Here is a 14,563-nt window from a genome sequence, read left to right as displayed (position 1 = left end):
GATCAAGAGGCTAAGGTAGCCAAGCAAACTAATGTGGATGCAATTGGAGCATCAGTTATCTTCCTCTTCTCATCAGTTTCGGTGCATGACATTCAGTGCTCTGCACGAACTGATTTCATTTGTCCTGCTCTTCATGGAGACATCTACGTTCGTACCGTTTAAGACTTTTCTCATTTCTATAGAAAAGTGATAATTATAAAAAAATGGACCGTCCCATATCTTTTTACTCTAAGGTTACTAATCAACCAGTAGGCACATTCTACATCATTAATTTTAAACTAGGACCAGCAGCTCTTGAAAGTTTGCAAGTGTACTATCAGCGAAACATGCATGTTAAGTGAAAAATCAATTTGAAGTGTGTGTATTTCATACGACAGATGTAGATTACAGTTTAAACTTTTAAAGCATAAACTTGGCCTAGGTCCCTCGTTGGGTATCGCCAAAAACAAATTGGCTTAGCTCAGTCCTCTCTAGCACGGCTTGTTTTACGATGAGCCGACTGCAACACTTCAAAATGAGTTGTGGTGGAAGGACAATGGGACTGCTTCACAATTTGAGAGTAACTCACTTGAAGCATGCTAGCAAATGCAGGAAATCAATGGCAGTCTTTGCAGGCAGGTTAAAGTAAGGTCGTACTTTCTGTCCGTCCATTATGCATAACGGTAGTCAGCAAAATATACTGGCACAAAATGTAGTGTTTTGCGGTAAAATGTAGGCAACCGCGAATAAAAGCTGAGTTACTGTATGCTTGAAAACAACTTTTACACTAGCTATGCTAGATCTAATGGTCTGATACCACTATCATAGGATGACGCCATTGTTTTCACAGACTTTAGGTTGGTTCGTTTGCTGAGCTGATGATTTACATCAAAATAACACCCGTGAAAACCATGCTGTGTCCCGCTGTAGTTTAACTTCAGTGCTGTGTGTGAGAATGACCACAGAGATTGTTAGATATTCCTAACCGGATATTGCCATCTGGTCAATACAAATCAATCCTTTGATTAGCAATATTGACCTCGCCCCACTGGATGCATTGTCGTTTGAATTGGCAGTGTCAAGGATATAAGATGCTGATTTGCAGCGACGTTGGAGTCGCCAGGGATTAGTCAACAAGGGTATGTAAAGTTTTGAGGATTTGGCAAATCGGCTGGACTTATTGACCTTGCCCCATTGGATGGCATTCTCTCTTTGACTTGGCAGCATCAAGGACTTCTAAAAAGATGCTCTTTGCTGCCTCCTGCATTTCAGTTGGGGTTTTTTTCAATGAGAATACAGTTCTAAGGATCAAGGACAGCTACTAGGATGGAGAAGAACCATTTGAAAGGATTTAGCATTTCTTAATCATTCTTACAGTTTAAAATGGATTGGATTGGATTCCTGCAACTGATGTTTTGTACATTTTTGGCTCTAATTTGCCACACAACATATCGTAACAGAGATAACTTGCACAAAGTAAGGTTATGTGTACCAGTACCTTAGGGTATCTCTTGTATTACGGGGATTTACCGATATTCCTGTGCAACATCAGTGGGAAAATCATTAGGATGATCCAAGCCTGCTTTAGATAAACAAAGCGATGTGATTACACATTTTGCTTCAGAGTTCATCCAAAGATGGTAGTGCAAATGTTACAGTTTTGTCTTCATCAATGCATAAGGAATTTCCTTCAGCTTGAGCTGAAACCTGTCACATCATCCCCCCTTGGAAATGTTAGTTTGGTCCATATCGTTCAGTTTTGCTTTTGGTGGGTGAGTCAATTTTTGTCTTACGGGGTTGAAAGGTATCCTTTGATTGTAATTTCATGCAAGCTGTGGGAATAAATGTAGCATTCTGCAGTTTTACCCCAAAGCAACAAGTGCAAGAGTTTCTAGTTTGTTGGGAGAGGAGTACTTCGAAGATAAGCATTGGAGTATCATTGGAATAAACAACTGGATTAGACAATGGAGTATTCAAAATGAAATTGTAATATGATTGAAAATCATCGGTTATATATAAAAACAGGAATTAGGAGATAGGAGAACACAGATTTTCACATTGGAAGTTTTGTAATTTTCCTGAATTTGTTATTATTGTGGAAGTAGGTGGCATTATATTAGGAATTGAGGAACACATTTTCATAATATGGAGACTTTTCATAGGTAGGTTGGGTTACGTGATATAAACTATCAATTCTCAAGGATGTCTTGATTATTCTGTCAACAGTGAATAATTTGAGAACCTGAAGGAACTCATCTGCTCTGTTTTCTGTGAAATTTCGATATTTTGTCCAGGCTTTATGCTTTGAAAGGTGATTTTCAGGACAGGGCATATTCGGAACAAGAGAGATGAAACACAATTTTAACCGTTTTGGAGTATGTGAGACTAAGTGTATTAATTAGGGGACTGCTCCAGATTTAAAACTTCGAAAGAGTCGCCGGATCTTTCTGGAACTGTCCAGTCAGTTGTGGAGCATTAAAGCAAAAAAAACTTAACACTGTTTGTTTTAGGAGGGGGACCACATTCGCCATATTTGATGTCTAAGTTTGAGGCTGGGTAATATCTCAGAGTTATGAAGGAATTCTTAAGTAATGTTACTAGTGAGTTACTCCTGATCAAAGGCAACAAAAATACATAACTGTCTGATGCTGCAACTGCAAGGCTGGCGCAATTGGCCATTATCTCATTAATGCGCGAGGTTGAGCCCATGATGTATGGATTACTTCTCCTCTGCTACCTCCAGACCCAATATATTTGAGGGGGGGGGGGTAGTTTAGATTAATGGATAAATTTTTTTTTTTGTAACCTCCTTCCCAGGATAGCCCTCTAATTGATTTAGGCCTTTCTCTTAACTGGTTTGCAGTTTTGCCACTTATTTTCTTAAATTACCTATTTATGGCCACATGCCTACGATAATTGCCTCCAACAGTTTCAAAGGGGAAAAGTTGCAGACAAGAATTCTGCAAAACCCAAAGGATTGCTGGAATTGGAAAGTAATTACATTGGCGTTGTTGTTTTGTGCACTGGGTATGTGAACCTCCACATATTCATCAAGATTGGGTCATTTTTAAGGTAGTATTAAGTGATCTTAAAGCAAAAGAAAGAAGCTGTTGTTTGTTATACCTTGCTGTGCACGATCAGAATGGTTGGAGTAGGAGAGCCTCGAAACACCTGTGATAACAATGTCTAAACTAACTTTCCTCGAAGTTTTCGACTCAATGGTGTTTCAGTTAGAACTCTGGAAAGGCAGGGCAGAATTGGGCCAGTCAGGAAAAGGCTGGGAGCAGCGCTTTGCTTTGAATGGAAATGCAATTGCCACTGATGTAAAAAGACCGGGCAAAAATTGGAAATGCAGGGTGCTCTTTGCTCCTTGCTGAAACACTGCTCAAAGAATCTTATTGGGGGGGCTACATGTCCAAATATACCACTTAAAAAGGACCTATCTCTGATCTCAATAGTGATTTTTGCCAAATCCAGACGCAATCTACTGTTTGCCCTGAACCCTGCTGGAATAAGGTGTTTATTCTAAATCTCAACGGTGAATTTTCAAAATCCCAAAGGTGATTTAATCGGTCCAACATCTCGACCATTTTCGTTTCCCCTCTGGTTATTGGAAGAAGTGATGGCAAGCAATCAACAACTTCACAGGTTGCAGTCAGGACATCATAGACTTGGCTTATTCAGTAATCAGTGTAGTATTCTGCCATCCAGAGCCAGCTAGGCAGGCTTTTACTTTTGACAATCGTTGTGGATGAGGCGAAGCAAAAAGCAACAGTAAGCTGAGTGCACGTGGAATGCTTTCGTGCTTGTGTTGTAAAAAACTTTCACCTGAAACTAGTCTAAAGTATAATATGGAGGGAAGCATTGAAGCTACTGTTGGAGCATTCAGTTGCTGCAGAGCTTTTGGTTGTGGAAAACTGGAATAAGGGTTTTCAATCTGCAGTCAGCTCAACCATCACTCGTTGCCCTCTAATTTATTCCAATTGGCAGTAGACATACCTGTTGGTTTCACAGGGTCATTTGCTAGTCAGATTTTATTTGATTGTTCTATGACTGCAACTTTTTCATAGAATAAAGAAAAATCGATGGTGTTGAAAACCATTTGCATACTGTAATTGGCGAGATGAGGGGATGTTGGGTCATTCAAAACATTGAGTCATAGATTTCGGATTGAAATCGGCAAACTCCTGTGTGAAATATGTCATGGATAAGTTTTATTGTTTGCCATCAGATGGAGCTATGTAGTTGTGTCGTCACGAAATTAGTTTCGATTTTTGAGAAAATCAATCGCTGAGATATTGGTGGATTAAAGAATCCCAGATGTCACCAATTCATTGAGGACATTGGGGGAATATGCCCGACAGCAGATGGGGCAATAACATCAAACGAGGAATATCTCGTGAAATATGTGACTAATCATTGATTATGGACTTCACTTTGAGTAGCCTTCTGTCGAGCCATAAATACGCTTACGAATTGTGTATAGGTGTATGACGGAGACATTTCAGCCATACCATCCAGTTGTGGAGGCAGGACATAGGGATTGGAGCAAGAACATAAAATTGTGGAGATAGGAACAAGCTTGGAGAATGTACTTGTCAATGAACGATGGATACAAGTGACAAATTTTGGATCTACAGATAGGATTCAACTTATTGTGGATAGGCCTGGTTTGAAATGGAACTTCTGAGCAACAAGATTTGGATACACTTTTCAATTACTGAGAGAAAGAATAAAGGATTGAGACAAAGATCAAATAGTTTTCTGTAAATGCGAATACCGTGTACTTGCCACTTGGTTGATGCTCTGACATATGGATTTATTGAGAGGAGACACTTTAAAGTGGAATCAAGGAAGTCACCATCACTTATTACCTGTCACATGTTTTCAAAATCCAATAACAAAATGGTTGTGAGTCGAGTTAACCTTAACTTTTCATATTTTAGAGTTGGATAACTGCTATTTCTTGACATTCTGAAATGTGTAGCTTAGACGTGGCTTAGGATGTGTCAGGGGTACAAGTCTGAGTCCATAAGTACAAATGCAATGATGCCCTTCAGCTGAAATTCACTTTCAAAATGGACTATGAATTGTTTTGTATCTTGTGAAAAATGATACCTGCCTGGGCATCCAGGCTACGCTTATGTGTGGGCTGCTAAAATGCTTTTATTCTGACAAACTTTGCCGTGCATTTTAACCTGCCTATCTATGCCAAACACATGTGATATCTGTAGGACGAAAAAGATGTCATTGATATAACTCATATGAAAGGCTTTAATTCATAAACTAAACAGCTGGGCAGGTTACTTTGGGAAAGTACTTCTCTGGCATTAGGTTCAAGTTAACACTGCAGCAGTTACTTACTGATTTGAAGACTTCTGAAATGATGCAAGCTACTTGTTCAGAGGGCACCTAGTTCTTTGAAATAACTTGTCAATATTCTTGTTATCCAGGAACAGCACAACCATATAAGTTTTCTCTGTTTGTGTTGCTTGGATTCCTAATGCTGAGTCTGTTGGCAACCAAAGCAAGTACATTTTCTGACTTTTTCTCTTTCTTTTCAGTTGTCATGGAGAGGAAGGTCTTGGGGTGAGCCACCATGTTTAAAGCCACGTACAACCTGACATTCGGGACAAACAAAGTGGGAGATACACTAGCCAACGGGATTCCAGGACAACACATTTCGGGGATGCCGAACACGAAAGTTTCGATGAGGAGCGGAGGCAGGAACATTTTGCAAATTCAAGGACGGCCGAGGAGTCTTGATTCAGGATATCCACCAGACTATAATGCTAAGCCGAGGCCTTTTCTTGCACCTCATGGGGGTGACAGTTCAGACAATCAAGGAGTACGTCCAGTATTGCCTCTGACCCAACCTAGTGGTGATCAGGGGGCGGCCTTCAATAAGAGCCCAAGACCTTTTCGAAAAACTGGAGATGATGGCACACAGACACCAAGGGCGACATCATACCCAAGTTACCCTACTCACAAAAAGTTAGGGGATCCTGGGAGGAGTTATTTACCAGAGAGAAAGAATGTTGGTACTAGTTCCGCTCAGCCTACTTGGGGACAAAGGGATCGTAGACATGGGCCACCTAGTGGCTCCAGTGCTGATCATCTAGGCTCTGATCTAAACCGGCAAGGTATGAGGGACCGGAGTGCTGAAAAGTCCCCTGGACCTGATATGATTCATCAACCACCGCGGTCACCACTAAACAGAGAGTTAAGCCCTGGGAGTCCGAAACCGCCGTGGTCACCAAATGCACGAGAGAGTAGCCCTTTGCGTCCTCCGCCCCCAAGATCCCCCCGGAGAAAAGATCCAAGTCCTGATAGCCCCAAACCCCCATGGTATCCTGCTGAAAGAGGTCCAAGGGAAAGAAGCCCAAAAAAAGAACAACCATTGGCAAAGTCTTCTGCTGGTAGGGATACAAAAGAACGTAGCCCAACAAAAGATCCACCATGGTCAAAGCCAAGGGAGCCAAGTCCTAAGGAAGCACTGTCCCTAAGGTCAAAATATGGTCGCGGTACAAGCCCAGCAAAGGAGAACCGTCCACCCTGGAGTGCTGGGAGCAGAGATAACAGGGATAAGAGCCCATCTAAAGATCCCAGGCCGCCTTGGTCAGCTGGTGCCAGAGATGTGAGCCCGAAGGAGAGGAGACCATCTGCTGGGAGAGGTCAGAGCCCTGGAAAGGAACATGCTTCTGTAGTAAGGGATCCTAGCCCTAGAGGAAGGAGACCACAATGGCCTAATGACCCTCGAGATCCAAGTCCAAGCAAAGAGCAGAGGTCACCTGGTGGGAGGGGACTGAGTCCAAAGAAGGATAAACAGCAGTGGTCGCCTGGTGGGAGAGGGAGTAGTCCAGTGAAGGAGCAGCGGCCACCATGGTCGCCAGGAGGTAGGGTTACTAGTCCTGTAAAAGATGTTAGGCCACCTTGGATGATTCAGGCACAAGGGAAAGATGACAGGGTAGACAAGCCTCGAAGTAGAGGCACAAGTCCTTCCAAGGACTATAAACCACCATGGGCACAACCTTCTCACGACAAAAGCCCTGGACTTTCTGCACCGGTGTCACATCAGCCCCCAAAGTCACCTAGGACTAGAGGTCAAAGTCCTGCTAGGTCAAATCAGGTCCGAGATTTCAGGGGGCAGAGCCCAGCAAGACATGAAAAACCACAGTGGTCTTATCCTGGTGAAAGGGACAGCAGTCCACAGGAACAGAAGAAGAGGTATCAGTCAGGAAGAGCGCAAAGTCCTGCCCAACTCCCGCCGGTAGGTCAGAGTTCACCAAGAATGTCAAGGTCACAGAGGACAAAAGATGTCCAAGAAGAGCGCACTAGGAAGTCGCCACAGATAGTATCGCCCAAACGTTCTCCACCACAGAAGAGTTTCTACAGGCATGATGAACATGATAGGAGGATCTCTCCGCAGAGGGTGATGCATGCATATACCCACCCACCTGAGAGAGCTAGTTACATTATGCAAGAACCGGAACATGCCAGCAGAGGGCAGCCGCAGTACTCAAGTGATGAGAAACAGGCTGATGAACAATCTCGAAGGGGGCGTGAGAGATCAAGGAGGGAACAACCAAGGTCACCACGAGCTGCAAAAAAGGATATACGCCAAGGATTAATGGATGAGTCAAACCTCGATGACTCGTTGTCTGAGCGTGATGATGAAGTTGAGAGAATACTGTCGGGAATCTTAGACACAACTGCAATGTCCCAGAAGGAAAGGAAAGCTGGCTTCCAGTCTCAGGATCAAATTCGCAGTCAGGGTCAGGGTCATGCGTTTGAGCCGTATAATCGCCAGGATTCGTCTGATTCAAAGTCATCGCAGCCTCACTCTAACTTCTATCAGAGTTTGCAAGTCCGCCCTGATGTAGGTCAAATCTCACGACAACACGTACCATCCAGTCAGCAAAGTACAGCGCCACTGTCTGCCTCAGAACCAAAGAAAATTCTTTTAAAATCAGCTTCAAATCCCGACCCCGTCTCTTTTGCTTCAGTTGATGCTGATCAAGTAGCTCCATCTAGCCCTAAAGAACAACAACAGAGCCCACGGACAAGGCGCAGTGCTTTTGCCCGCTCGAAAACCTACCAAGCTGAAATAGCATCGGATCATGAAGTGACAGAAACAGCAGTTGCGGAACGGAAAAGAAGTTTAGAATTGCAGATTAAATCTTCGCACAGTTTTGATTCTTTGTCATGCGAGCCATTATCGGTTCATCAAAGCGAGGGGGAGTCTGCACCACCCAAAGTGCCTTTAGCGTATAAGCCTGGTGCTACCGTGACTTTCATAAATGGGGTCCCATGTGAAGCTAAGGCAACCCCTGTTAAAAGTCCAAGAGTCCGACGTCAGAGAGATCAGCAGCGGCAACGCGCTAAATCTCTGGACTCTGAAGTTTACCGTGAACGGATCAAAGGTCAGGAATCAGCTGGGGAAGAGGCATATCAGTCCGATTCGAAAGTTTCTGATTCAAATGATCGTTCACGCCAGAATACACAAGATCAGTCTGACAGTAATAGGTATTCAGGAACATATGATAATGTTCATGGGAGTGATTATAAAGCACCCTCTGTGGCTAGTGATAAAACTGATGGCGGCAGTCACAGGTTGATAGCGCCACCAGTGGCAAGTGATAGTACTGAAGGTGCTCAGAGACTATCGGAATCATTTGGGAACCCTGCAGTATTCGTTGAGCAAAGTTACAGAGATTCACGCGATGAGGTGGGTCACGATGGTTCCTTTTCACATTTGCAACCACCAGAGGAGGCTCTGTCACGCACGAGCCCGTCAGTCCGTGAAATGGCCATGGAACGTGAATCCGCCGAAGCTGCCTTCCAGCAGGAGGAGCAACATGTGAGAAAGAAGAAACCGTACTCATCACGGAAAATGTCAATGCCTGTCCAGAGTAGAGCGGAGAAAATAGCCGTTCGTAAGCTGTCGCTTGAGGCTGCAGCAGACTTGCCGAGTGGGTCAGATACGGAGGAAAGGTCAAGCAGAGCTACGCCCATTCAGCCCCAAGTGCAAGATTTGGTAGGTGGCGTATAATTATGCTTGGCTCTGTTACACTTATACTAACTTACTAACCTTTTGGGTCCACCTGGGTTAGGTCTCTCTTAGATTTTATGACTTGCAAATTGGCACTATTCGCTGCACACCTGTACCCCAAATTCACTTGACTTTTTAGCTGAATCTTCTTTCTTCTGATTTTTGCGAGGTTTGAATTTGTCTCTGTTTGAAATTGAGATCTTTTAAACTACATTTCCTTCCATCTTGATCTTTTTTATTGTGCACTATTTTTTTCAACATGCACAGTAACCAAGACATCTGACGGGTCTCTAAAATTATTCCAATTTCTGCAGTAACATTGCCCTTGCTTAGTATGCATACACTTGTTCCTACTGGGTCAATGAATTAACAGCATGATGCCGTGACTACCCCCTGCATGTACTCACGATGGCCCCGCCGTTGAACATTTTGACCAATAGCCAAAATGTTTTGAAACCGACTGCACCATTGCACCACTTTATCGATACCAACAAGGCGTTGTCATGGTGACATCAACTTCTGAAAACTCAAGGATTTCAGCTGCCATGAACTTGTTCATTTATGTATTTTCTGAAGTGGCCTCTGGTCTGTCTGCGTGTGCATCTTGTCACATCCTTCGTAAATGACAATGTGTCCACATAGTATTCATGACAAGCAGTCATTGCCCCTCTGGGCTTTGCCCCTTCAAGCTCATCTGCTCAATTAGTTGCTTTATCGTTTAGTTTTTGTGAAAGTTTTGAAGTAGCCATCTTCTGACTTCATGCATGAACAAAAATGTGGCCACGACATTTATCAACATGACAAGCAGTCAATGCCACTTCAGCTGCTATCACCTTCTTTCGTCACCCCGACGAACTAAATTGATATTGAAATTGTTGTTGATCAAAGTAATCAGCTGTATGTCTGATTGCCATGTGCTGTATGTATGCCGCAGTCATCGAGAAAATAATCTATTGTGTTGTTATAACTTCCGTGGAGCAATATTCATGCACTATGTGTATGTGTTCATAACTTCTCGCGGGATATTTTGCAATCAATGAAGATTAAATTCGATTTCTGAGGAATTAAGGGTAGAATTTAACAAGGGCTTGTGGTGGGGATTACGGCAAGGGACCTGTCCAAATTATACCAAGAATGCCGCGGTTGTAACTTTTGTGAATTTTTTCTGGAGTTGGATTTGAGATTCGGATACCAGCTTCAAGGTAGGCTTGGTTTGTTTATGATTATCTATAGGCCTAGGAGTGACTTTGTGGATGTACTAGTGGAAGGCTGCTGGCGATTTTGATACCGAGGTCTGGATTTAGCACTTAACCCTCTATTAATATTTCACTGGCAGGAGGTGTCCTGAGCCAGAGGGCATGCACTGCATTTCTCATTAAAATTTCTGATGTGTTCTAATGTTTTATGGTCAAATTAAAAGATTTTCAATTAGAGGTGGTGCCTCCCCCCCCCTTGGATCTTCACCTGGTTATTTGCCAGTCAAGTAGGAGACAGTGATGACATGAAGTTTTGAATTCATACTCAAGCGGGACGTTGAAATATTCAGATTGGAGAACTTTTCAATATTGATTTCAAATTTGTGAAGGCTGTATTGATCTGTTAGACACAAGATGATTGCATGGGTGAGTTGGTACGAAATGTGGAACCGGCCAAAAAGCAGTGAAAGTCAGATTTCTGGTTCTTGAAATACAGAAACAATTATACATTGTGAGGCATATTTCTTTGCAGTTTGGGACAGAACACTGCCAACAGTTGAACTAGTAATAATTGGAAGACAAAGCATTTAGGTTATGTCTGGTACTATGATCATGCAGACTTCGTTATTGGTAGACGACTTTGTAAAATAATTTGAGTGGGTAAAGTGCAGTGTTTGACATTATCCCTACTCCCCCAGACAAAACAGGAAAGCTGTGTTGTTTTTTATGATAGTACACAGTGGAACTAGTAATAATTGGAAGACAAACTCTGTCAAATGAAGTGTATATTGACACTGACATGCGATTTCTATAGATTGACCTGATTCTTTTATTAGGTTTAAATGCTTGATTTTGTCAGCTTTACCCCCTGGAACAATATTATGGGTCACTTTGGAAATATCTGAGGGGTGAAATACCAAGCTTGGTGGGGATTATCGACCTTATTTTGAATGTCAGATTATATCTTTAGCTTTCAGGCATTGCGCACACAAATTATACTGAAAAACATCTACTTGATACATAATATCTCTGCTGCATATTCCAAAGGCAAGTTGGCTATCGGAAACGAGTATTTCGTAATGCAATTTCAGGTTGGAGGAGAGTAAAGTCTTGGTTGAAACCTGTCAGGGAGTCTACAATAGTTGATATTTAGGGCAGCGATTCACATGCGAAGACGTGACGTGGCGTCATAAAAACAACTGTTGTGATAAGTTTGGTTGGGTTACAGCTTGGTTATGTCTAGTTCTACCAATAGTATCATCAGACATAGTAGATTTATAGGCCTACTGTCAATCAAGATGTGAGATGGTTAAATGCAATGTTTGACATATCTCTGCTCCCCAGACAGAAAAGGTATGCTTTGTTGTTGTTTTTTTAATGATACATGCAATACAATCATACTTAGTGCTTAAGGGCCTATTTCAAGTACCGATTCAAATACTGTTGACATACTTTTCACAAATGCCTACACACAGGTATTTCTTGCAACGGGCGTCTCAGAAATGCTTGCTTGAAAGTACTGATTGGGGCTGGCGGAGCCATTGGCGTAGAAGAGGCCCAGGAGCCTGAGTCCATGACACAATGGTCATAAAATCTTTTCATTACAAGGGGCCACATGTGAATTCCTCTTCCTCTTCTTCTTCTTTGACATATTGTTGTGTTGTTGACAACATTCGCCTTGAACGGTCTAGGTGTTGAAAACGTTGCTGTTTTTCACACACTTTTGAGGTTTGGACAATTACTCTGTTATCATTGCTGTAAGGTCAGTTGATTTTTAGGCATGAACATGCCATCCACAAGTTTGCTGTTCTTCGGTTTGTGCCTTTACAGTTAGATTGGTTCATTCGTCATGGCGCCAGGCCTGGTACTCGTCATACAAGATTATTCATACAGAAACACACTGATTCCAGCAAATGAGGTCTCACACCTGACCTTATAGAAGTGAATCTAGAGTAATTGTATAAACTGTGAAAGAGTGATGTGGATATTATACTTCTGAATTGATCACTATGTGACTTTCTGTAGTAATATGGAAATCATTTATCAGGATATGTCTGAGAGAGAACCTGGGCCGAAACTGCCAACTGTCCGAGATTTTGTTGTGAGATTTGAGATGGATACAGAAGACATTTTTGAGAATGACGGAGTTTGGCCGGGATCCCTAACTGGGGACGTGAGGGCCAATGTTGAGGTCAGCAACAGCGGTGACATTGTGGTTGGGGAAGGGGGATCAAATGCTGATCATAAAGTCGATAAAAGAAAAGGGTCAAAATCCTCGATCAGCAGTGGTGTGATTTCAGGTGAGGATGGAGGGGAACCCCAACAGCAGGTAAGCCGTCTGCAGAAACCAGAGCATTTGACCTCATTGACCTTGGAAATTAGGTCAAGTTCATAATCAGAATCAATAGGCCCGAGCTCACATTGCCTGTGTTAATGGGCTGAATCACATCATCAGTGCTCTTCCTCCCCTGGTTGCAGAAGTAACATCATAGAATTCAGTCATCACGAGCTCGGGCCAATCACGCCCATTTTAATGGCGTTGAATCATTGCATATCTAATTCATGTTCCACACATAAGGTAACTCTCATTGATTTTGTTTCTGTATTGTCGGTGAAACTAGCCACGCAGTGAGACTCCCAGCTTCAAAGGGTGTCTTTGACGAGGAGAGTCAATACTGGCTGTTCTGTGATGTGTTTCGTCCCCACTATTGAAGTCTCGCTGGTGTTACCTTTATGCTTGGCAAAGTGAAAACTTTCAGCATTCAATCTCGACTTGATTTAGGAGGAAAGTGCATTAAAGCGCTTGTCTAAGTCGACAAAGAGAGTTTTTTGTGGATTGGAACCTTCGATAATGCATGTGACAAAAGCCTCGGATTGTTTGCGGTGTCGTTGTTCCAGCTTATCGCATAAGTAGTACACAGGCAAAGGTGTCCGTCATAGACTCTTTGACGAAGGATGATCATCGCAGGCCTGTGATGACCCGTCTTAGATTCTATGATTGAGATTTTCCATCACTGAATCATTGATGAACGAACATCATTTGATGTACTACGTCCAAATCCTGATTTGAAACAAAACATGCAGCACGTCACGTTCAATACAAAGGGGGGTGCGCCAAAAGTGGAACAGCCACTAACGAAGTGAGTTGAGCCGTATTTGGAGTGAGCATTACCCAACATCAATATTCATGAGCTAGCTACGCAGCATTATGTAGCGCTCGGCTAGCGGACATCAATAGCTTGGTACATTGGACGCTAGCATACATACGACACTGACATACAAGTACATATGATGCTATGGGATAATCTCGAGCAAATAATCGTAATTGCTAATAATCTGAATAATCTTTTATCCCGGGATAGACTTTTTAATCGTTTTACAAAGGATTATTATTCCGTGGGGAATCATATGTTGAATATTCTCCGATTTTGATTTGATTTTAACACATATTTGTGTACGATGTGTAGTATGGCCGTACACTTCAGTCTTGGCATTGATTTCGGCTAACGTGTATAACACCCCTGAGGTTTGATTCAGATTTTAGATGGAGATGTCCGCCCATTTGAGCTCAGCTGATATACATTTCTTGACTTGTGCACCAAATTTCCCAAATTTCAATCTGATTGTAACGAGTGGTCCTTGTTAGCTATTTTCTGTAGCAGAGTTCAGTTGGCATTGATATTGGAAGCTTTTTCCGACAGATGATAATGTTTTCCACCGGGATTCTATGATGGCCCATCATAGATTCCACGATGGCCCATCATAGATTCTATGATGGCCCATGGTAGATTCCACGATGGCCCATGGTAGATTCTACGATGGCTCATGGTAAATTCTATGATGGCCCATGGTAGATTCCACGATGGCCCATGGTAGATTCTATGATGGCTCATGGTAAATTCCACGATGGCCCATGGTAGATTCCACGATGGCCCATGGTAGATTCCACGATGGCCCATGGTAGATTCCACGATGGCCCATGGTAGATTCTATGATGGCCCATGGTAGATTCCACGATGGCCCATGGTAGATTCCACGATGGCCTACGGTAGATTCTATGATGGCCCATGGTATATTCTATACATGTCTCTTCACAATATTGTACACATAGAGGTGTCGCATTCACTGGATATTGCAGGTAGGAGTCATTGGGCTGATATTGATTTGAAAATGGAATTGATTTTTCATCAGATTTCAATGGATTCGAATAAGTGGATTGTCCTGTTTTCCGGATATTTAAGTTGTGCAGAAGCTGCGTTCCAAGTTTCATGCTTTTAATCTGTCAATTAGTAAAGTATTTTTGACTGTCAGTCGTAGCTGGTTCTTTAGAATTCAG

General features: G+C 42.6%; 1 protein-coding gene across 14 annotated transcripts in view; it reads left to right on the top strand.

The window, feature by feature from the left end:
- The window catches only part of LOC135498947 (serine/arginine repetitive matrix protein 2-like), a 45,091-nt gene that overhangs the window by 3,955 nt on the left and 26,573 nt on the right, over positions 1 to 14,563 (top strand). For all 14 annotated transcript variants that reach the window (XM_064789483.1, XM_064789495.1, XM_064789488.1 and 11 more), the window contains exon 2: positions 5,544 to 9,016. In XM_064789483.1, coding sequence (XP_064645553.1) covers positions 5,579 to 9,016 — 3,438 coding nt within the window. In that variant the 5' untranslated portion in view covers positions 5,544 to 5,578. The remainder of the gene's footprint in view (positions 1 to 5,543; positions 9,017 to 14,563) is intronic.

Source organism: Lineus longissimus, chromosome 14 (assembly GCF_910592395.1).
Source record: "Lineus longissimus chromosome 14, tnLinLong1.2, whole genome shotgun sequence".
In the NCBI taxonomy this organism is placed as follows: Eukaryota; Metazoa; Nemertea; class Pilidiophora; order Heteronemertea; family Lineidae; genus Lineus; species Lineus longissimus.
Note: the sequence above shows the minus strand (reverse complement) of the source record. Positions and strands in the feature narration are given on the sequence as shown.